The 25,506-nt window shown below is 40.8% G+C and overlaps 1 protein-coding gene across 1 annotated transcript in view; it reads right to left on the bottom strand.

The window, feature by feature from the left end:
• The window catches only part of CWH43 (cell wall biogenesis 43 C-terminal homolog), a 49,872-nt gene that overhangs the window by 11,127 nt on the left and 13,239 nt on the right, over nt 1-25,506 (bottom strand). The window contains exons 7-13 of the mRNA XM_027598691.1: nt 24,939-25,196; nt 22,494-22,616; nt 18,645-18,724; nt 11,965-12,070; nt 10,781-10,916; nt 8,785-8,934; nt 3,457-3,601 (exon numbers count right to left, since the gene is read on the bottom strand). Coding sequence (XP_027454492.1) covers nt 3,457-3,601; nt 8,785-8,934; nt 10,781-10,916; nt 11,965-12,070; nt 18,645-18,724; nt 22,494-22,616; nt 24,939-25,196 — 998 coding nt within the window. The remainder of the gene's footprint in view (nt 1-3,456; nt 3,602-8,784; nt 8,935-10,780; nt 10,917-11,964; nt 12,071-18,644; nt 18,725-22,493; nt 22,617-24,938; nt 25,197-25,506) is intronic.

Below are 25,506 nucleotides of genomic sequence, written 5' to 3'. Positions count from 1 at the left end.
CGCCCTCGGTCATGCTATGCAGTACTTTGTACACACCAGCTGCACCCTTCTGTACCGTTGTTTACAGGTCTCAACCCTCCCTTCCCCGAGCAGAGCTATACCCTTCTGTGGAGTTGTTTATGGGTCTCAACCCTCCCTTTCCCGAGCGGAGCTGCACCCTTCTGTACCGTTGTTTATGGGTCTCAAACCTCCCTTTCCCGAGCGGAGGGACTCAATCACGTTGGCTCCCTGGTACTTAGCGGGAAGCCTGGCATGCGGCAGGAGCTCAATCTGAGTTTGTTAAATTGAATCATTGGAAATAAACACATTTGGGGAGTAACCATGAGTCTTTTGGATGTTGAAAGCTTAAGACCAGTGTTATTTTTCATCAGAGAAGCAGAACATTAAACATATTGTTTTTCTGTAATGTTCTGGGAAAACTCTAAATATGGAGCTTTTATACTGAAGAAATTTCCATCTTCTTTTTAAAGAATCCTATAAATAAAAAATATACCTGACTCTCGATCATTTCTCAATTTTACTATTAAAATTTAACTTAAGACAGGTTTTTAAATCACTAAAAGAAAACACAATTTATTATCTATTTCTTAATTTTTTTCATAAGCTTAGTGGTGAACACATGGATGCTTTGTTAATCTTTACTATGACTAACATCTCACACTCACATACACACATATACATGCCTTGACATACATGGAAAAATGATAATACATTTTTAAAATTAAATTTTAAAATGTTAATGATGAAAAAAGCAAATAAATTGAAAGAGTACTGTCTGGTTTGCCTTGGAAAGAAATAAAAATTTAGTCATTCAGCTGTATATATAGGGAATAATAAACTATGAATACATTTAACTGTCACTTTTTTATTAGATTTTAAAAAGATGCTGTCAAATTTTAAGGCTGCAGAATTCAAATACTCATTTCTTAAAGAGAAAAATCTGTTCAAGCATTTATGATTAAAACTCCTCTCTGCATTAATAAACTTCCTAATAGAAAAAGCTATTTAAGAATCCACTGCCAGTCTTGACACAGCTTCTGACCATGATAGTGGTAACCACCAGAGGATTAAATATCAAATAAAATTCCTCTTCCTTAACCATCCACATCCCTTACACACACGCACACGCATGCACACGCACACACACAGTGTAAGAATTCCTTCTCTTATTAGGATGCATTTTTTCCTTAGACTTGCCAAATATTGTCTTGTCTAATATTCTTTTGTACTTTAGAGACCATGTTCTTAAACAATTATCTTATCTGATTTTATGCATACAGCCAGATACACATAACACATATACATAGCTGCCCCTCACCGAGTGCCTCGTACATACAAGAGTGAGGGCTCTGCAGACATTATCTTATATTTCATCCTCATAACCACCCTGTCATACAACAGATATGACTATCACCATTTTACAGATGCGGCCACTGAGGCCAGGAAATTTTAAATAACTTGCCCCCAGGTCACACAGCTGGTAAATGCGGCCCCAGTTGGACTAGTGAGACCACATGGAGAGAGAGGCCCGGCCAACAACCAGCAGCAACTGAAGAGCCTCTGTGACCCCACACTCGCCAGGATTTCCTTTTGTTCTTCTGGCCTCTCCTTAATCTCTCTTCTGAGGTAATTCCCCTTGTCTTCCCTCACCATCACCCCCACGACAGCCACATTAAATGTAGCCTTATCAGGGGTTTTCTCTGACCTTCTTTTCGCAATTCTCTAGCTTAGTAGCAGTGTCATCCACTTCCGTGGTTCCCATGACCACATAGATGGTGGCAGCAACTTAATCTATATCTCTAGTCCTGACTGCTCTCCTCCATGCCAAAGCTGTAGAACCAGCTGCCTGTTGGACGTCTCCATCAATATCCCACAGATGCCTGGACTCAGCCTAGAGCTAGACTCATTGTCATCTTGGCAAAACTCTTCTTTCTTCAGTGTCCTCTTTAATGACGTCACCATCATAAACCCTCTGACGGAAGCTGAAATCAGGAGTCCATCTTGACTTCACTTCCTGCCTCATCCATAGTCGCCAAGATTCACTCATCTCCCCAATATCTGACTGCCTTCCTCCTCAAGTTGTAGTATTTTTAGCTGCGTGTATATCAAGATTTCACAGTGAAGTTCCGACCTTCTGTACATCCAGGTGTTGCCATGTGACTAAATTCCAGTCAATGAAATGTAAGTACACGTGCTGGAGGTCTGTTTCCTGGCATTTGCCTTCAGAGATAACTTGCATATGCTCTTGGCCCCTTCTTTATCCCTTCCTCTGTCTTGCTAGCTAGAACATGGATGCTGCCACCGTGGACCACGGGGCAAACCTGGGAATGGAGGCTCTGTAAAGTGAAGCCACAGGACAGAGGAGCACATTCCTGACACCATGGAGGGCACCAGTACTGGAGTACCTGTCCAGACCTTTACATAAAGAAATTCATTTCTCTCATATTTAAGCCACAGTGGAAACCCTCATCACACCATGCTCTTTCTCATCTGTTTTTCCGAGCACGTGGTAAAAGGGGTAAGCCTTTTTCTCCGCAAATATCTCAAGACATGAAGTTGAAAACAAAAGGTGAAGGGCCAAAAAATCCACATAGGGCATAATGAAATATTACAATTATATTTCTTCTTATCAGTTAATGCATTTAGCATTCCAGTGCACATATGTCTCAAGGATTTGATTTGTGTGTCAGTTCCCCAGAGCATGATCATATGATCTGGGGACACTGACAAATTGAGGTTTGGGATCCAAACAGGTAAGGAGTAATTCCGTTAGTGAGGCCCTATATGGCTGGTCAGCCAGCCTCTCTGTATATTTCATTCTGTCCTTTACCCTCAAACATCATAATTAAGTTGCATAAGGTAGCAGATTATATTTCCTAAACATGGCTACAATAACTCACTTTCCATATGGTATTCTTATAATGTGACTTTGATACTCCTCCCATGGAGAGATGGGATTTCTGTTTCTCCCTCTTGAATGTGAGCAGGCTTCACACTGTAACTCACAAGGCTAGGTCATACAAGGCAATACAACTTTTTCCTGGTTCTCTGTGGGACACACTCTGAGAACCCAGCCATCTGCAGGGAGGAAGCCCAAGTTAGCCCATGGAGAGAAACCAGGACCCTGCACCCAAAGCCCCAGCTGAGCTCCTGGTCAACAACCAGCACCAGCTGGCCACCTGGGAAGTATCTGCAAAGTGGATCCTCCAGTCCCCGGTTGAGCCACCCAGCTGTGTGAAGCAGAGATGAGCTATCCCCTCCCGGCCCTGTCCAAATTGCAGATCCAGGAGCCACTGACAATTGCTGTTGTTTAAAGCCAGTATGTCTCTTGGTTTTCTACGCAGCAGTCTATAATCAAAATACATATTAAATTGTTGCACTGGGTTTTTTTTTTTTTTAACATGAAGAAGAAACATTTTACTTAAGAAATCAGAAATCCTATTAAGATCATGTTACCTTCACATTGCCGTGTTCGGTGAGCTGTATATAATCTCTGGAACCAGGTGCTGAAGTGATATATCCCAGGAATATCACTTGATCGGAGCTCCTTTTCAGGAGTTTTGAAACAGCAATTGCCTGAAGCTTCCTGTCAAGGTCATCTCTAAAATGTAAAAATGTACTTCTTTATTGTATTTGCAAGACAATTTTTTAGAAAGTACCTACATACGGTTCCCAAAGAATATCTTCACACAGTACACAAACCCCGAGTAATTCCTACTTGGATAAATAACTTAATGTTATGCAAATGAACAAGACAGAGACACAGTGCTTCGGCTGGGCAGGCTGACAAACTCTGGATTAAGAACATGATCTTTCCCCACAAATCAGCTGAAGTCAAGTTAATTTAAGTATCTATTCAAAAACAGTATTTGCTCAATTTTTCACCAGAAGAAATTGCATCAGTAATCTAAGACCTAACCACCGTATTACAGCTAAAGAATAGTAGGTAAAAAAGTAATAATAATAAAATAAAATAAAATAAAATTTAAAGTCAGAAATACTGGTAAGAGGGAGAATCCTAACGTTCACAGAGCACACCAGGCTTATGTAACCTACTCAGCTCCATCAACCGAACACATCCTAAAAGCCTCCCTGGCTCTCCTGGTCAAAAGCTGGCTAAACATGATGCTTTTATTGGGCTAAGCATTGTAGGTGTGTAACAGATAATTAGGTAGGTACATCACGCTTTTGAGAGGTTTACAGTCAGTTTGGGGAAAAACAGGGATATCACATTTGACATGATCCAGCCAGGAAAACTGAAACCACTCTAGGTGTTTTAAACAGGCTGAATTTAATATAGGAAATTGGTTACCTAGGTGATGGGAAGCGAAACAGGAATCAGTGAGGCAACCAGAGTTTAGCAAACAATGAGAAACCAGTACCACTGGTCGGGCTAGAGGGGCAACAAGAGATGATACGCCCAAAGTCTGCAAGCCAGCCCTGACTGGTGGGAGATGGTGCTGGAGGGAGGCCGCCCAGAAGGTGCCGGGGCCACCTAAGGAGTAGTTAGAGCCACAGGAGACTCGGCTGTGGCCAGAGACAGCAGAGAAAGAAGAAAGAGAAAAAAAAGAGAGCGAGAGATCATGAGTAATACCTTGTCTTCTCTCTTCCTCCAGCCCTGCGGCCTTGCACCAATGCCTTCCATGGGCTAAACCTATCCAGGAGCCAGAAAGCAACAGACTCTGGGAAATGTGGTTCCCTGCAATGTTTAGCCAAGAGGGAGACAAACCAGGAATGGATCCAAGAGCAAACAGGCAGTAGAACCCACACAGGCGTTTATAGGGACAGGTAGCTAATAATGACTTAAGCAAAAACCAAACAAAACAAAAAAACCCAAAACAAAAAACAAACCATGACAAAGACAGAGATGACCAAGAACTGAACTGAGAAGACTGGAGAAACCTCACTGAGGCAGGATCTGAAGACAGAATTAAGCCTAGATAAGAATGTATAGACAGCTGAGTACTATTAAAAGATGTCTTAAGAAATAGAAGAGTGAAAGAATGACCATTTGTTAAACATCTTTGACACTGAATATTCACAATAACTGGAGAGGCAGGCATTAGCTCTATTTTTAAATGAGGCCAAGGACCATACCTATGGTTATTTTCTACCTTCCATGTTCGAATCTGTTCTCAGCCCTTCTCTGTGTCCTGAGAGGCTCACCCATGCAGATTTCATCTCCTGGCTCTCTCTTTTCTGCTGATATCCAGTTAGGTTTGGCCAATTGGAGGCCCCAGTAGGAGATAAAAAGGTGGGAGGAGAGAGAGGTTTGAGTATTTCTTCCCCAGTAGCTGCATTCTTTATGCTTCATGGCCCCTCTTCCCAACTACTATAGTATCTCTTATCTGTTGTTTTGACCCTTCCAACATCTTGGTGAGTAGTTCCTCAACTAGCTCTGCAGTGAATTCTGTTCCTTCTGAAGCACACAACTGGGATTCAAATCTAGTCAAAAGAAGTCCAAGGTCACTGTACCACAGATAGTGTTTTCATGCAAATATATTTTAACAATATATTATTGGAAAAAAATCTATGAATTTGGTTTCGCATTTTCTCAGGAGATAAATTTCATCCAGTGATAATAATAAAAATAAATAGTATATTGGGGTGCCTGGCTGGCTCAGTTGGAGGAGCATGCAACTCTTGATCTCAGGGTCATGAGTTTGAGCCCCATGTTCGGTATAGAGATTACTTAAATATTTTTTTAAAAAATAGTATATGTATGAGTATCAAGAAAGGAGAGGAAAGAAGCGGGGGAGGGAGTGAGAGAGAGAACAAATTTTATGTTTCCTTACCTGTTAGTATTTGATCAGCCCAATAACCCTATAATGTGGGCTAAAAAAAATAATTTTATCCAATTCAGAAACAAGAGGACTGGAACCCACTGAGGTTATCTTACAACAGGACCAAAATTATAACTACAGACTACAAGTTCTGCACTCTTTCTTCTTTGTATACTTATGATGTTATAAGGGGGGGAAAAAGTGGTGATTAACTGGTCGCTCAGTTAATTGCAGAAAATAACATTAATTTTAGTTACGGTGTACACCTAAATGCTTCTAGGGAATGCTGCTATTTCCTATTTATTGGTGGTAAAGAGGTATTTGTGTAGTCAGTAATTTAAAAAATCTTGTTGAATCAGCTAATAACATGCAGACGCATTCCATAATTCACTCCTAATATGACTTCCTGTTTGCATGCCATAATCACTAGAAAATGAAATCTCTCAATATTTATTCACACCAGGAATTTTTTATCTAGTATTGGAGAAAACAAAGGCAAATGGAAACATGTAATGATGGCTTCTCAAATTATTCAAAGGATGACCGTCTTCATGTCACCTGCTTCGAGGAGACGACGGCGTTCACGGACGGGGCTTCTACCGAGCTATGACCAAACCTAGCTCTGTGCCTGGAACGTGGCAGACGCCTGGTCTGTGTTTGATGAATCGGTTCTTTTTTGAGCTGCCCAAGTAACTGAGCACTTACTGTACTCCTGTACTTTGCATGAAATACTATCTCATTTTTTTAACTTCAATGTTTTAATATCATGAAATTCAAGTACAAAACATTGTACAACTATATGTTGTACTACATGGAGATGGAATGATACATTTTTTTAATCAGAATCTGTATCACCCAGTGCTAGCCGCTGGACCAATGATACTATCTCATTTAGATCTCACAAGGACCCTGTGACGTCAGTAGGATCACTGCCCCTGATTTACAAATGAGAAAACCGAGGCCCGAGGCAATTAACTAAGCTGGTGAAGGATACACCTTCATTTGGGGTTCAGACCAGACTGTGTGATTCCACGTGCTGGACTCCCATGCTTTTAGCCACCCGAATACCCTTCTTCCCTCCCTGGAATTAAGTTCCTCGGTAAGAGTTAGCACCATTACTGCTGTCGTCACTGGATGTGCGTATGTGTGTGCGATGCACGTGTGCATGCATCACTAATCACGCATCACTAATCGTGCATCATTCATCAAGCGAATGAGAACATGTGAAAGGTGTGGCGTTGATTAGAGGGCTTTAAATATGTGGTTGATAGAAAGTTAGAAAAGGTCATCCCTCCCTCCCCTTTTCCAAGCACATTCGGAGGGCTCTCTTTAGTCTTCTCTTCTCTTTCAAGTCTATTCTTTACATTTTGGAGGTTGGAAGGAGTTAAAGGGGACGGAGGTGGGGGGAAAGCAAAGGAAAAATGGAAAGGGGTATATTCAGCCGTTTCTTAGGTTAAGACCTTGCAACTTTAAACACAGAAGTGCCTATTTTTCAAAAGCCAAACCCAATGTAAGGTCAGTGGAACGGTTTTTGAATGCCTGTACTTGCTACATGAAAATTATTGAGAGAAAAAGAGACATCTCTTTAAACAGCTTTTTAAAGCAATATGGACCATCAGTAAGTATCATCTGTCCTCTAAACACCCTTCCTATTTCTAAAGAGACAAGCAAGGGTCCGGTGAGCAAAAGGTTCACAGTATTACACTTGGATGGTTTGTTTATGTTACTAAGCTCTGATTTAGTTCAGAAGATATTCAAGTATGCCTTCACAGATCCACATAAGGCTGTGAGAGAACCAGAAAATAAGGGCAGCAGACACACTCGTCTTGTTTAGGTGAAACTTACAGCACAGCAGTGTTGTCCTAATGTTCTGTATGTTACATTAAAGCTTTGTGGCCTCTTGTCATTAATGCGGACAGAACCTATATGCCCTGTTTTATAGCACTTAATGTTAGTATTTTCCATTGTTATTACAGAATGTTTAGCCTGACAGAGTATAAATTACATACTTTTACCTTTACTTTTATGATATATGGTTGGCATTATTCATGATTTATTCAGTACGAAGTCACTGGTTGTAAATGTTATCCTTTGGGGATAAAAGTCATTCCCCATTCCTCATGTCCCGTTATAGAAGGACTTGCTTAGAAAACCACGTCTGGCCTCAATCCCTCACCTTTTACTTTTTGGGAGGACTTTTCTAACTAGTTGGCAGAATGAACTGGGCATGCTTGTCTCAAATCCTTCCTCTCTCTTCTCCTTGGAACCTGCCAGCTTGCAGACAGGGTGTTCCTGGCATATTCTGTCTACCTAGGTGAGATTTTGACGGGGCAGACTCTGCCCCTGCTGGTAGGTCTGCTGCTTTGGGGGAGTCAGTTTCCTGCATTGTTGCGGGGAATGTATCAGCAGGTCCATGTGGACACACTTAAGCCATGTCACCCACATAGGTTTATCAGAATTAAGAGATATTTTGATCTCCCTGCCAGATTCCCCTGTCTACCCTTCGGTGGACTGTGAAAACACAAGGGCAAAGGGAATATCGTTTAGTACCCTCGAATTCCAACAGTAATAATCCTGTAGGAAAAGGAAATTTCCTTCTTCTGTAGTCTGGTTTAGCATGTGGTCCCAGGTATGAGCCATCTCGGAGCTGGGTCTGCCTAATGCCTCACTGCATGACCCTGTCCGACAAGTCATCTACCCTCTCTCAGTCTACAGTCTTTATCTGTAAAACGGGGCTATAATGGTCCTAACTATGTGCAATAATGCACTTAGCACAGCGCCTGCTCAGCCCCTGCTGGCTCACACGGCCCTCGTTGCTGCCCTGCACCATCACTAAGGACCGCCTGCTCAAAGGTTTCCATGCCTCATTCTTAAAACCAGCTACATAAGGAAAAATACTTTGGGAGGAAAAAAAAAAAAGGTCAAGGCATGGAAATCAAAGTAATGTATTAATCATATTTCTTGGCATTCGGGTACTACTAGAAGGACCAAAGAAACGCACTCATGATTCCCAAAGTGTGTCACCACAAAATCCACCAGTTTGTCCGAGATGTTAACGGTCAGTGTGATGGCTGGTGCAATCTCGCCCTCTGGTGACGGAAGGAGGTGATGCTCTGATTTTACAATTGGGTATCGTGACAGAACCATAATCCTGCATTGGAATGAAAAGAAACACGTGCATCACCGTTGGTCCCACCATATCATGGAGAAAGGACTAAACACAGGTGTTAAAAAGGGATGTGTCGCACTCCAAGCAAACCACTGCGGGCCATTCAGGGCACTAATGCGCAGTCGGTAGAGGGCAATAAATCTCTGCTATTTAGCATGTCTCGCTGTGTCGCTAGGCACAGCGCCATCAACTCTGTTTTAATAAATGCTATGGAGACACAAATAGGGCAGAATTAGTAATACACAAAATCCATTTTCCTTGCATCGTTACTCTGGCAACATATTTGCATAAACAATTCTAACATCAATCAGCCCATTTCAAAATGTTGGAAATGTTATCTTGCCAACAAGGACACGGAGTAACAATTCACAAAACGAGCAATTACGAACTGTCTGATAAAGATATGAAAACATGTCCTACCTTACTCCAAGGCCAAGAGCTACATCTGAAAAGGATGAGCAGAGCTCAGACCTCAGCCAGCTCTCTTCCCCAGCTGCACACACTCTCTCCCTGGCCCCAGAGGGAGTCCCTCCAGCGGGAGCATCCCTACGGTGATGCTACCTGAATCCACATACATGTCCAGCTTGTTCTGTCCCACTTGGCCCTCCAGGCTTCACACAACCTTCTACTGGACGTCGCTTAACTAAATCCAGAGGCGTCTCAAATTTAGCACAATCCAGCTGCTCTGCCTTGTCGGTCCCATCCCATTAAACAGCATCATCTCTATCAGGTATTCAGGTAAAAAACGTCGATGCTGCCCTTGTCCCTTCCCGGCCCCCGACACCTAAACCATCAGTAAGTCCTGTCAGCTCTGTTCCAAAGCAGTTCCTGAAAGTGCCCCCTTCTCTCCGTGTCCACGGCTCCCACTGCCATACCTCACCTGCACTGGGGCATCTACCTCATCACCCGTCTCCCCGCTCACTCCTATCCTTGTCCCCAATAAGCTGTTCTAGGAGCAGCCAGAATGATCTTTTGAAAATGTAACTCAGGGGTGCCCCGGTGGCTCCGATGGTTGAGCATCTGTCTTCTGCTTGGGTCATGGTCCCAGGGTCCTGGGATCAAGCCCTGCATCCCTGCTTGGCAGGGAGCCTGCTTCTCCCTCTCCTACTTCTCTCCCTGCTTGTGCTCTCTCACTCTCTCTGTCAAACAAACAAATAAATAAAGTGTAAATCAGACCGGATGGCTCCCATCTAAAAACCAGCCAATGGTTTCCCATCAAAACTGAATTACTCAGGCCTCAGCATGGACTGTGTGGCTCTCTAAGATCAGGGGCCCGCCCTTGACCTCATTTCTTACCCGCTTCCCCCTCAGTCCCCACATTCAGGCCCACCAAGCCTGATCCTGCCTCGAGTCTTTACACTGGCAGTTCCTTCCTCTTCCCAAGGCTAGACCGTGGGTCCCTCTCATCATGAGATCTTCCCAGAGACCTTCCTGACCATCCCCCTGTCCCTCGTCCCCAGTCACTTTCCTCTTCTACATAGCGCTTACCACCACCTCAAATTCTTATTTATCTCCGTGTGTGCATGGTTATTTTCTGTTTCTTCACACAAGGATGTAAGCCCCATGCACACAGCATCAGGTCAGACATGCTTAGTGCTGTAACCTCAGCTCCTACACTGAAGAGTTTATAATGTTGAAGAACAGAAAATATCCAGCAACAGGGACACCTTTCAAACAATCATGGAGTATGCACATCTTTCACACTTCCTCATCCCCCCCTGGAAACACCCTGGGACATACTCATAGGACTAAGGTATGACACCATCAACTTTCCACTCAAAGCCCATGCTGCCTGGTCTTCGGGGCTATGTTCCCAAGGTACACTCACCCCCAAGTGTGATCCCTCGTGCTTGGGCCAAAGTCGGTATAGAAACCCAACTTCTCCCCTAACCACATGGTTAAGTCATTGTTCCCAATATAGGGCTTAGAGGCATCACTCTCCAAAATTGTTATGAAATCTGCACCTATTCAGGAAAAAAAAATGCACACAGTGAGTAACCACAGCTGTGCAAAAACAATTAGCAAAACTTTATTCTTAAACCCTTCGCCTTTCCTCATAAATCAGAAAAACAAAGAAATTTCTAATGAGTCCACTAAAATGAAGCCGATCAAACCTGAGCTATAAAAGGAGTTTTCCCATGTTTAGAATGTAATTAAAACATGGGACACCTTGAAGAAATGCAGGAAAGGATAAAAGCATAATTTCAAAATTTTCAAATATTTTTAACATCTTTCCCAAAATTTCAAATAAGCATAATGCCTTTCTCAAATACCCAACTGATGGTCAGAAATAATAGAGTGGTATGCAAGAGCATTTTACTCCTGGGAAAACACCTCCATGGTACTGGCACAGAAGTGTCCTGGTTTTGTCAGACCCTGGCCAGAGGTGCCTCAGAGGCCTATAATCAGGATGAAGAGCCATGGAAATTTCTCAGTGGCATCAGAACCATACAGACCCCCAGCAATTTCTCAGGAGACGTGGTTATCATTAGGATTAACCAGAACAGTTTAGCTCTTTCCATATCTTGCTCCACACTCCACGAAGTTGATCTAAGAACCAAATACCCACATCTTTGAAAGGATGCTTCATACAAAGATGAACACCCCAGGGCCCAGAAACTTAAAAACTGGCCCTTAGGCTCTTCAGAGCAATCTGCTTCACAAATGAGCATCACTCTGACCCATTCTGCCTTTTACCCCAACTGCTTTCTGATCCCCAACAGTGGGTCCCCAAGCCACCGAAGCCACCAGCAGGAGTATCTCTAAGAGCAAAGGCATGACAAGAACTCCCTGCAGATACTCAGTATGAGGCTTTGTTCAGAATCAACTGAATTAACTGCTCTCAGTTATAGAAACTGAATCCTTCTGCAGCTGCCTACCCGAGTAAAGCCTTTTTAAGAGATTAGTTTATGACCCAGCAAACTCTCCTCCTATTACTTATGATCTTGTTCAAAATAAAAATAACAATAGTAGTTTCTCAAAACCTGGAACTAATTCCAGTAAAAGGCTTACCTGTTTGATTGAGTACTTGAGCCGATCTTTCTAGACTGGACCATCCTTCATTGTCGTAGCCAAACCTAAAAGGCCAGATGGCGGCAGACACCTCTGTGGCTGGTGCCTGAGGAATAGTTTTAAGGGTAATTTAAGATGACTGTGAACAATGGCAGTTTTCTCCACATCTCTACCAAAATTTGTATTTCAGCAGAAGAATTTTCTTGATAAATTTGCCCACATTTACTTCATAAAAATAAGGAGCTCTTTGCTAGATAATAATAAATCTTCTGTGAACTTCTAGCTTAAGCTTGGAAGTTAGGAGGAATATTTGGAAAGTGAGCATTTATAACGAGCATTGTTTATAATAGCAAAAAAATTAGAAGCAACCTGGCTGTCGCTTCAATAGGAAAATAGGGAAAATGGATGAATAAGTGGTGTCACATACATAAAATGGAATATTACACAGCCCTAATAAATGGGCTAAGGCTGTATATTTCCATATGGATGAATCTTATGAAAGTGATCTTAAATTTTAAAAAGTAAGTTGCAAAATGTATATGTCAGATGTCATTTAGGTGAAGTCAAAAACATGGAAAAACAGTATCCTCTGGGGCTATATCGTAGGTAGTAATAAGATAAAGAAATGTATGAAAATGATAAGCACCATATTCTGGATAGAGGCACCCTTGCGCAGGAGAGGAATGAGACCACAGAGGGATACACAGAGTCCTTCAACAGATATATAAAGCAGTCTGCTGGCTCTGAGTTATACATGTCGCTACTCCCCTACCGTCCGGGCAAGGCCAACTCTCAGGAGCACAGCCCCCTCTGAGACTTCATCTTTTGGGTCCATGGGCTCAGTCAGACAATCACTGCCCAACCCTAACCATCCATCTCAAATGACTACCTAACTGATCTATAACAGGGATCCTGAGAAAGAGTATGGCTAGATCAGAACAAATCCACCACCACAACTGGAAAAGCAACTTAAAGTGGACCATACAAGTTCAGACTGGGAGAAAGATAAGTAGCAACCTCTTTGTAACGGAGGGCCACTACACAACATAAACAGCTCAGTGTGCTAACCAGCCCGGTAAGCTGGACCTTTCATCCTTATACAGGAAAGATTATTCAGTTGAGTGAATATCATATAAAGAGAATGGAACCATCAACAAGGGATTTCAAGAGGCATGATTATATTCATCAAGCTATCCCTTTTCACATAACTCTACAACTATAATTAACTCTGGATTTCATCACTCCAAAACCTGTTATTCTCTATTCTTCCCCTGTCAATAAATGCCACCACCCTCGATCCAGGTGCTCAAGCCAAAGGCATAAAAGTCATTCTTGATTTCCTTCCTTCTCCCCGTCCAGCAACATCAACATCGAATCCATCAGCAAATCCTATCAACTCCACTTTCAGAATACCATTGACTTTGGAACAACATGGGAGTTAGGGACGCTGTCCCCCTACACAGTTGGAAATCCATGTCTAACTTTTGAGTTCCCAAAACCTTAATTACTAATAGCCTACTGTTGATTGGAAGCCTTACCAATAACATAACAGGTGATTAACACATATTTTGTACATTATATTATATACCGTCTTCTTACAATGAAGTAAGCTAGAAAAAAGAAAGTGTTAAGAACATCATAAGGAAGGGAAAACACATTTACAGTCCTGTACTCTAGTTGATACTGGAAGTTTACATCATCTGTTTACAATACGAATCGTGCATCAGTACCTACATCTCTGTAGATGTTACGTGTAGTACTAACAGCAGACATCGAACATGAAAAGATAATGTGAAAAAGAACTTCATATTTACTTGCAGCTATAACAATTCATGCATTGATAATGAAGAAGCAGCAATATGTTTGTTTTATGGTAACCTAGTTTAATCGATATGATTGCTTCATGGTACCCCAGCCTATACACTGATGAATGAATCGTTATAAAATTTTTATGGCTTACAGTATTACAGTCATAATTATAATGCAGTATTGGAAACACTATTACACTTAAAAAAAAAACTTCCCTGTAATGATAGACTGATACAGTTTCTCCAATTATGAGAGAGAGAGAGGCATACTGTACAGTAATATAATTCTTTGAAAGTAAGAGTTATAAAACAGTAAGAAAATGAAGATGTTATTAATTTTACATTAAATACACTCACCTGATGCCTACATAAGGACAGGCTGTCCACTTCCACATGAGTCTTGCACACGCTGTTCTATGTGATGAATATTAGGTGACAACGCCGATGATGACCCCAAACGTCTCGTACAGTTCTTGTCATATAGGTAATAGATTTTCACACCAACACACACACACATACACACCAGATAGATTTATTAAGTGTACGGCATGATGGTTATTTTACAATTCATGAAGAGGAAGTGGATCATCATAAAGGTCTTCATCCTCATTGTTTTCACATCGAGTAGACTGAGTATGAGGAGGAAGAGAAGGGTTGGTCTTGCTGTCTCGGGGGTGCCAGAGGTGGAAGAGGTAAAGGAGAGATAGGCCCACGCAGTGTGACTTTCTGGATATATACTGTCATTTTTGTCTGACTTTCTTGCTTTTCCATTTCACCAAAAATGTTTCTACATGGCCCAGTCCTTCTTCCACCGTTTGCTTTAGGGTCAGTGCCCTTGTCATAGGAGGGTCCCTGTCGTAAAAGAGATCAAAAGCAGTCTTGCATAATCAGCCCCCTTCTGCCGAACTGTCTCACATCAGTCTGTTTTCTGGCACTGCTTCTTCTGCGTCTTTCTCACCGCCTGGCACTGGTGCAGAAGCACTCATCTCCATCCGGTCGTCTCCCGTTCATTCCTCTGCAGTGCTGTCTATTAGCTCTTGAATTTCTCCAAGACTCATACCTTAAAACCCTTCAGCCTCCACCATTTTTACCATTACCCACAATCCCTTTCATGATTCCCTTGATTGGCTCTGTCATAAATCCTGTGAAGTCATGTACAGCATCTGGACACAGTTTTCTCCAGCAGGAATGTATTGTCTTGAGCTTGATGAATTTCATGGCTTTTGCTAAGCAATAGCATCTTCAGTGGTGTAATCCTTCCAGACTTCCATGATGTCGTATCTGACAGGGTTCTCCTCCATAGCACTGACAATTCCTTCATAGAGTATTGTGGGTAATGGGCCTGAAAGGGCGATGTGACTCCCTGATCTAGAATCAGAGATGTGGGGCGGGGGTGGGGGGGGTGGGTTGCAAACAGACCACTTTGATGTCTTCCGTGCTGAACTCATGGGGTCCTGGGTGGCCAGGGCATTGTCTCCTATCAAAAGAACTATAAAAGGCCATCCTTACTGGCAAGGTACTTTCTGACTTCAGGGACAAAGCATCGATGGAACCAATCCAGAAAAAGGGTTCTCATTGCCCAGGCCTCCTTGTTGTACAATCAAAAGACTGGTAGCTGGTGTTTATCTTTTCCCTTCAAGGCTCAGGGTGAGCAGCTTTATAGATAAAGAGAGTCCTCATCATAAGCCCAGCTGCATTTGCACAAAGCAGCGGAGTTAGCGCATCCCTTCCTGTCTTAAATCCTGGTGCTCGCTTCTTTTTCATACTAATAGATGTCCTTTGTGGCATTTTTTTTTTTCCACAATAGGGTACTTTCACCTGCATTAAAAACCTGTTCAGGCAGATAACCTTTCTCCTCCGTGACTTCCTTAATGGTGTCTGGGAACTCGTCTGCTGCCCCCTGGTGGGCAGAAGCTGCTCCTCCTGTTATCTTGACATTTTTTTAAGCCAAACCTTTCTAAAATTAAGTTCTCCAGCTTTAGATCTTTCACCTTCGTTTTGCTCTGTTGTTATATAACGATTTCACTTTTTCTCAAGTCATGTCAGTCTATAGGTCTGCCTTTCTTACAGCAATCCTGCACCCACACAAAAGTTGCCTTTTCAATATGATATAAAAAGGTATTTTGCAAAAGGTACAAGGTTTTCGTGCCTGCAGGTGTGGCTGCGGCCACAGCTTCACGAATTCCCTTTTCTTTTTTTACAGTGGTCCTTACACTGGCTTCATTTCTTTCAAGATGCTGGTGAATGAGGCTGCAGGCCCCAATCTAAGAGCATATCGGGCAATTCAACTTTTTCTTGTCATGATTGTTCCCTGCTCATTGGGAGCCCTTCTAGCATCACTAGTGGTGCTTTGTATGGGTCCCATGGTGTTATTCAAGGTCTATGGTATTATTTACAGTCAAAAACACATGAGAACCACAAGAGAGATCACCTTTTTAAATATTTATTTATTTTTTTATTTATTTATTTATTTATTTATTTAAGAGAGCAAGAAAGAGAGAGAGACAGAGTAGGGGGAGGAGCAGAGGGAGAGGAACAAGCCGACTCTGAGCTAAGCCCGACACAGGGCTCGATCCCATGACCCCAAGATCATGACCTGAGCTGAAATCTAGAGTCAGACGCTTAACTGCCTGAGCCATGGAGGTGCCCCAAGAGATCACTTTTTACCGTAATAAGAACTTTACTAGAGAGACAAACTGCTCACCTGGGGATTAGCATCACACAGCATTTGAAACTGAGACAACACTTGAGCTCACTGAGATAGCCACAGGAGGTGACTAGGAAATAATTACAGTAGTACAGTATGTACCACACTTCATTCTATGCAGTTATGATTTAATACTGCATCTTTATGTTTATTTACATTTCTCTCCCCTACCAATGGTGCCATGTACAGTCTGGGTTTGTGTGTGCAAGTTTTGATACATTTTAACTTTTTATAATAAATTTGTGTATACTTTATTAGTAAATGACAAAATAGATTAGTATCTACATATATTTTATGCATTCACAACATACCTTTTTCTGAAATTTTCACTATTTCTAGGTAGTACGGTTTGCCTGCAAGTTTTTTCAAACTGTCGCAAATCTCCAAAAAATGTTCCGACATACTTATTGAAAAAAATCTGCATGTAAGTCTATTGGCGCTGTTCAAATTCATGTTGTTCAAGGGTCAACTATATATTCTAAGTCTATCCACTTCTCTCCAACTCCACTACCTACCGCACCCATCCAAACGTCCACGGTCTTTCTCCTGGACAACTGAAAAAGGCTTTTAATTCTCTCCCTACTTCTACTCTACAATCCATCCTTCACAGAGCAGCCAAACTGATATATATGTCATGTTTCTTCATGCTCCTGCTGGAAATACTCCAGCGGCTTCCACTGCAAGAAAAATCAAATGAGGATGCCTCACTGTGCTCTGTGAGGCCCTCTATGATAGGACCTTCCCCAGCCTCTCCGTCCGCATCTTCTACCAATCTTCCTCTTACTCACCAAATTTCAGCTACACCGGCCACCCTGGTGGGCCTCAAACACAACACACTCATTCCCCCTCAGCCCTGTACACGCGTGCCCTCTGCCCGAATCCTCTACCCCTAGCTCTGTGAGTAACTGGCTTCATTTCAGCTTTCAAGTCTCGACTCAAATCTCATCACGTCCTCAGAGCAGCCTTCTCTAACCATCCAGACCCCGTTACTCTCTACTTACTTCATAACCCTATTTGCTTCTGAGCAGCCTGATCTAAAGTAATGGTTTTATTTGTTCCTCTGACTACCATCTTTCTCCCCTACTAGAATGTAAACTCCATGAGGGCAGGGGTCTTGTCCAACTTGTTTACCTTTATACCCCTGGAACCAGGCACACAAGACACATTCAGTAAGCATTTATCAAATGAATGAATTAATTTAAAAAACAGGTATTAAATCCAACTGCAATGACTCCTTTTGAAAAGAGTCCCTGGCTGACATTAGGTGTCTTCTTCTGACCGACGTTATGTTGCAATAACAACAACTAACAATTAAAGGACAAAAAAGAGAGACCATATAGTGAATTATTTACTTATTAAGGAATAGTTACAAAAAAAAGAAAAAAAAGAAACTGCTACTGAGTTCTGAATATATGCCAAACGCTTTGTGAGATGCTGGAACTACAAAGGTAAGTAAGAGAAGCATGGTCTCTGTCCTCAGTATAGCTTTTTATTTATATGAAAAAAAATCTGCCTGGTAATACAGAATACTAAAATTCAAAGTTAGCCCTCAAATTCTGCTTTAGCCAAAACTGTAACTCTAACTGCATTATGAATCACATCAAACTTCACCAGAGCAGAGAGAAAGCACAACGCTGCAACCTACTCTTTCTTCTGCCCATCTACCTAGAAGAGAAAGGGACAGTAAAACATTTCAAACTGTAGACAGCAAGAGAGAAAAGGAAGACAGGAAAACTTCCATGACCCATCAATACACAAGCTACCCAAAATCTTCAAATTCAAGAATTATCTGTAAGATCGTTTGTAAATCAGACTTTTGTATTGTTGCCTTCAGCAGTATCTGCCAAACAGTACAAAAAAGCCCATTATAAAATGGTTCTTTATTTCATAGTTTAGATATGTTAAATCATGAAATGGAAAATATAACTTCATACAATAAAATTATGAGCATCTTGCCTTTAATAAAGGGGTCTATCCCAAGAACCCAACTTCATGAAATAATTCTTTCATGTTATCAACCTATGGCCTAAGGCTTCAAGAGATGGTTTACAGGGCCCTGAAGTCATGATGCAGATCTACAGTTCAAACATAATGAAAAGTGTGCAAATAGATGCATATGCATACATACCACATAAAATTCTATATCAAAAGTTTTCATTACTTACCCCTTTGCCCAATTTCCTCTCATAGGTTTTATGCCGTATTCCTAATCCCAATAGCCCCATACCAACAAGCAGCCACAAAACTAAACAGAAAGAAGAAATAATTGTTTAAAAGAAACTAAGTTTGTCTTTTTAAAAATATTTTTTTGGGGGGGTGCCTGGGTGGCTCAGTCGTTAAGCGTCTGCCTTCAGCTCAGGTCATGATCCCAGGGTCCTGGGATCGAGCCCCGCATCGGGCTCCCTGCTCCGCGGGAAGCCTGCTTCTCCCTCTCCCACTCCCCCTGCCTGTGTTCCCTCTCTCGCTATCTCTCTCTCTCTGTCAAATAAATAAATAAAATCTTTAAAAAATATATATTTTTTTGCAAATAATGCTGTAACAAACATAGGGGTGCACAGATCTTTTCAAATTCATGTTTTCATTTTCTTTGGGTAAATACCCAGAAGAGGAATTACTGGATCACATGGTAGTTCTAGTTTTAGTTTTTTGTTTTCCATAGTGGCTGCACCGGCTTGCAGAGGTGAATGGATAAAGAAGATGTGGTTTATATATTCACAATGGAATATTACTGAGCCGTAAAAAAGAATGAAATCTTGCCATGTCCAATGACACGGATGGATGTAGAGGGAATAATGCTAAGTGAAGTAAGTCAGCCAGAGAAAGACAAATACTATATGATTTCACTCATATGTGGAATTTAACAAAACAAATGAACACAGAAAAAAGAGACAAACAAAAAAACAGACTAACTCTAGAGAACAAACTGCTGGTTACCAGAGGGGAGGTGGGTGGGGGATGGGTGAAATAGGTGATGGGAATTAAGAATACTCTTGTGTTGAGCGCTGAGTAATGGATAGAGCTGCTGAATCATTATACTGTAAACCTGAAACTAATATAACACTGTATGTTAATTATACTTGACTGAAAAATAATAATTTTATGAAATTATTAAATCTATTAGTCAAGGATTTTGTGCAAAGGAGAAGTCTAATTCCTGGGCTAATTTTCATGTGTGATATGTATGCATTACCCATACTTGCAACTCAGGTTTGTCTGGTTCTTTTAAAGATTTTATTTATTTATTTGAGAGAGAACAAGATCAAGAGAGATCACAGAGGGAGACGAAGAGGGAGAAGTACACTCACTGCTGAGCAGGGAGCCCAATGAGGGGCTTGATCCCAGGACCCTGAGATGGTGACCTGAGCCGAAGGCAGACGCTTAACTGACTGAGCCACCCAGGCACCCCTGCAACTCAGGTTTTAAGGGATCTTCCCTGAAAGTGTTCCAAGAACCATAAATATATGCAAGAAATAATATGCAAGAAAACAAGTCTCCATGAGCAGAAACCAGCAGGGAAAAAAAACCCTGTAGAATCAAACTCACAAATACTTCAGATATTGCAGCTTTTAAAGATTTTATTCATTTATTTGCCAGAGAGATACACAGCAAGAGAGGGAACACAAGCAGGGGGAGTGGGAGAGGGAGAAACAGGCTTCCCGCTGAGCAGGAAGCCTGATGCGGGGCTCGATCCCAGGACCCCGGGGTCATGACCTGAGCCGAAGGCAGACGCTTAACCGACTGAGCCACCCAGGTGCCCCGATATTGCAGCTTTTAGAATCAGAATACAAAATAAGCATGCTTAACATGTCAAAAAATAAAAGAGGGTATTCAACAGGATGACTAAGAAATAGATTAAATTAATGACTGGGAAAATGTGTGAAGAAATAAAATAGACTTCTAGAAATAAAATTATATAATAAACATAAATAATTGAAATTAGAAACTCATTGGACAAGAAAGGTAGCAGTAGACAAAGCTGAATAGAGAATTAGTGCAAGGGACAGCTTAAAAACAAAAGTAGATACTCTGAAAGTGGTTAGGGGACATGGAGAAGATATTAAGAAGATCCAACACAATCTAACTGGAGTCAGAAAGGAAGAAGAGAAAGAATGGAAAAGCGGCAATATTTGCAGAAATAAAACTGAGAATTTTCCAGCAGTGATAAAAGACACGATTCTCTAGATTCAGAAAGCCCAAACACTAACGAGCAAGATCGGGGGGAAGATGGAAGGGGCAGGGCTGGGGTGGGAGTCACATCCAGATATACCACAGTGAAACTCCAGAACACCGAAACAAAGAGAAGTCGTGAGAGCTGCCGGAGAAAAAAGGCACATGATCTCCAAGGGAGCAGAGATTACGCTGACCGCTGACTTCTCAACAGCAAGAACGGAAACCAGATAACAGAAGAGTATCTTCAATGTGCTGAGAGAAGGAAAAAAAAAAAAAATCCAACTACTAAAAGAATAGAAATTGAAAGTATAATTTCCAAACTAGGAAGAGGAGTATAAAGGAGAGGATAAGAAAAAAAGAAGAAAGAAAACCCAATCAATGCAAAAGAAAGCAAGGAGAAAAAGAGGGAGAAATATGCCTAGAGAAGGTAGAAGAAGCAAAAGCAGAAATGACAGAAATAAATAATAATGCATGAGAAATCACAACAAAACTAGATTACATGTTCAAGCTGAAAGACAAGACTGAAGGTCGAGAACAGGCAAAACAATTGAGGCCGTAGAAAGATCAGTAGTTGCCAGGGTTTGGAGTCTGCTTGAGAGTCTCTCCCTCTCCCACTGTCCCTCCCGCTCATGCTCTCTCTAAATAAATAAGTAAATAAATCTTTAAAAAATAATTATGATAATAAACGTAATAAGAAACTCTGGTGGGGGGTACTGATAGTGGGGGAGGCCGTGTGTATGTGGGGTCAGTGGGTATGTGGGGAATCTCTGTACTTTCTGCTCAAACCAAAAGTGGCTCAAAGAAATAAAGTCTGTTTTTAAAAAAATTACACAGAAATGTCTAAACAACTTTGTAAGTAAATGTTCCAAATGCCTCAATCTGATGAGTGAACTAGAGAATTCTGGTTCTTAATTCTACTACGGCTATTAATAACAACAACGGCAACAATAGAGACAAAGACTGTCAGGATTAAAAAACAAACAAAACCTACCAGGTCTTAGTTTTAAGAGATATAACTAAAACATAAGAACACGCAAAACAAAACTCTAAATTTTAAAAATGTCCCCCAAATTGTAATATAATCTTTTCAAATTACGATGGAACATATATAAAGGTGTTTACATAATGGTCTCACTGCTTTGTGACATCTCTTTTAGAAATATATTACAATTTTATTTAGCTTAACTGTTTTCTCTTTACACTATAATATTTTGTCTTCTTTATAAAAATACCAAGTCACAGATGATGGAGACCTGTTTTTACACGTCTTTGTATCCTACATAATGCTCTGTAGTTATGGAGTGGCACTGTATCCTAATACACTATCTGCAAATGTTATCCTTTCAATAAACATTTTTATTTAATCCAGTCAGACTGAATAGTCAGATTGAATAGTAAACTCACTTCACTTGTGAGTGAAATTAGTCAGATTGAATAGTAAACTCACTTCACTTGTGAATTTCTAGTTCATCGATATTCTGAATGTTAACATATTTAAGCTCCCCAAAAAGGAGAACAAGAAATGAAATAGTCTGAAATAGAAATAGTTCTAATAAGAACAAAGCATTTTGGAAATTCTACCTGTTAAATAATCTTATCTACATGAGAAGTGAAACAAAACTAATACAGAGCATTTGTGGTTGAAATGAGAGGCTGTCAGAGATTTGCTTCAAAGTACTTCACCAAAACCAGTAAGGAAGACAGCTGTTATCAACACTGGCAAAATGTTAATAATCGTTGGAACTCGGTGAAGGGTACATGAGGATTCACTATACTTTTTAATTTCATATATGTTTGAAATTTTATTATAATTAAGTACTTTAAAAAAAGAAAGCAAAACTTACAAAGTTTCATGTATTTTTCACTCTTTCTGAAAAGTGCTTTAGGACTATTTTTTGTTTGAAGAAAATCAAGGCTTTTCTTAGGACCAAATAGCATATTCAGGCCAATAATTAGCATCACTGTCCCTGTTAAAAGAGAAAGCAAGAACATATTACATTTTAATCCAAAAATCCTCCCCATGGTAAATTCCAGGAGCCTAGCTTTCATTTAAATGGACATACCCTGAAAATTCAGCGATTGAGTTAATTTATCTCAGTACCTAAGCAATTACTCTAGTGGTGTTTTGATAATTGGGATTGATTCTAAGAAATCAGCTAGGTTTCTAGGAACCCTGCTTTAAATGAGAAGACTCCAGCCTTTTCTCTATGAGGAATGTCTTTTCATTTCCTGAGTGTTTCCTTGTTAGGTTGGTAATAGTGTGCTTTGCTGGTGATTTTGCAGAGGAGGGTGGAGTACAAGAGAAAGGAGCCTTTTGAGTCCCTGCTTTGGGGACTGAGTTTTCTGCACTGAAAAGACTTCAAATGCACCAGGTTGAGGAGCACAGGAGGAAGTAACGTAGATTCTTAATCCAGCAGTGTTTGTGACAGTAATTCTCGCCTGGGGTGTGGGTCCTCAACAGAGGACGCATACTACAGCTCACACTGAGCCAATAAGGCCGAGCTTGGTGTGCATGCATTACAATGTAACTTATATGTAAAGTTTACATCCTTCTCAAGTCCTATACAATGAGAATGGAAACAGAGGTATGATTGAACAATATCTAAATTAGGAAATGTCAAGTAGAAGTTAAGCTTAGGTGGAAGGCTAGCAAAAACAAAAAAAATTATATGCAATTCTTAGGAAATAGCAGGAGTAAGCTTGATAATAAATGTGTTACTGGTGTCTGATTTACTACAGATTCTCTTCAATTGTATTAAAAGCTATGCTGAACATTACCAATTTGCCCTAGTTTTTGTGGCCTTATCAATGTCACTCTTACTAAAAAAAAAAAAAAAGTTCTTTTTATGCAACTGTAATAAAGCCCTTTCTGCAGTCCCATAGTGAGAGAAAAAAAACCTCAAAAAGCACATCATTCATAACATTCTGAAGAAACAAACTTATGCTTAGAATGGCTCTTACTGTTGTTCGTTTTCTCCACATGGCAGACCCCTAAGCAAGCTGGAGTAAGAAAAAAGCAGGGCATTGGACAAGAAGATAGAGCAGGACAGAGTACACACACCTGAAAGAAACCAGAAGAAATACACAGTTTGCAAAGCCAAGATTATTGACGAGGAAAAGCAGCACTATATGTCTCTAAGTGCATGAGAGCATGGGTGTCTACCAGAAATAGCAAATTCTCAGTTGTTTTTAAACATTTCATATAATTAAAAAAAAATCTATCTTCCAAATCAGCCTTTCCTGACAGATGCCTAGCTCAGGGAGTAGAGAAGTTTATGTGAAGATGTACAGTTGCTGGAAAAATACCAAGGGCCCAAGGGGCGAACTACAGGTGGAATTCTAGACCTCTGTGCAGCACTCACCCCAACTATAATTCCATAAGTATTTGTCTACTTTTATGGATGGTGTTGTGCCCGCTATGCTGATGCTCCGGATGGGCAGAGACTTTATGTCCCTTCGATCCCCAGCACCTGGCACGGTGCCTGGGACATACAGGTGCCCAATAATTTAATGCACAAATGGAAAAATGCATTTGTGAACAAACAAGGACTGAATCCCCTACAGACATGTTCTGTCTCCTCAAGTTTTCACAATGTTTATCCTGGAAGCGCTTGACATGTTTTACTCAAACTAAAATGACAGGCGACATTTGATTTGCATATGCCTGTATTCATCGATAATTTCATCCTTGACAGAAGGCAATTTTTGAAATATTCAACTGAGCTAAGTTTATGAAATTTTCACTTTGGTACATAGTTTACAACCACTGAAATAGAAAATATCTATTCTGTGACTTGGGACTTTATCATTTAGACTAAGATTCATATATGTAAAATATATTTTATTGGCAAAAATATGGTAAATAAAAATCATACATTAAGATGTGGGAAAAAAAAATCACAATTCCTTTTTATATTTACGAGCCAACACTGAAATCGCAACATGAGCACCATGATCATACCTTTTCCTAACATAGCCTCTAATACAACTGTTACATAGTATTTCTTTATACTCTACTATGGATTAAACTTGTTTTTCTCTCCCCCACAACTAATTTACTTAAAAAGCCTTTGCAGTAATAAATATTACTGAAACTCACTGATGAATCAAGAAATCTTTTAAGTAGTAATTTTTGTTTTACTTTTATCAAGAGTCTATTTTGATTAAAAAAAAATAATAATAAGATCATCCTATTTAGCTCCACCAGTCACGTAAAGTGCTAAATCCTAGTCTGCCTGAAGGGTATTTTCAAGTAGTTACTTTAATCCAAACCTTTCAAATATACTCACCCAAAAGCACATCAGATCTCTCTCTAGCATAGACACCTCCTGGGACAAATTTAAAAGCCGTGCACCATGCACAGAAAAATATCTCTAGAAGATAAAATATCATGGCAATGGTCATGGCTTTCCCAGGGCCCGACCCTGAGCTAAGAAGGTGTCCAAGCACTTGAGGCCACATGGACGCTGTGAAGAGGGCGAGCACACAGCCAGAGACAGCAGCTGCCCATGTGGGCAGGTACAGGAGGCCCGCAGCCGAAGCTGCTCCTGTTTGTGACAGAGAGAAAAAGAGAAAGAATCAGACAAAAAGGCAGAAGAATCTCTTCCATTTTCTTAAAAAAAAAAAAAAAAAAAAAAAAGAACAGAAAAGAAATAATAGGCTAATAGAAGAAAGAGGCTCATATAGAGAAGTTCAGAGCCGGAAGGGACCTCGAGGTCATACTGGTCCAATCTCCAGACTGATGAGCAACTGAGGTCTAGCGTGGTTAACGTGATTCGCTCAAGGTCACACGGCTAGTTACTTGCAAACCTGGAGGCAGAATGTGAGTCTAGTAATTCTCAGTCCAGAGCTATTTAT

The sequence above is a fragment of the Zalophus californianus genome, chromosome 2 (assembly GCF_009762305.2).
Source record: "Zalophus californianus isolate mZalCal1 chromosome 2, mZalCal1.pri.v2, whole genome shotgun sequence".
Classification (NCBI taxonomy): domain Eukaryota; kingdom Metazoa; phylum Chordata; class Mammalia; order Carnivora; family Otariidae; genus Zalophus; species Zalophus californianus.
This window is presented reverse-complemented; position numbering and strand designations above follow the sequence as displayed.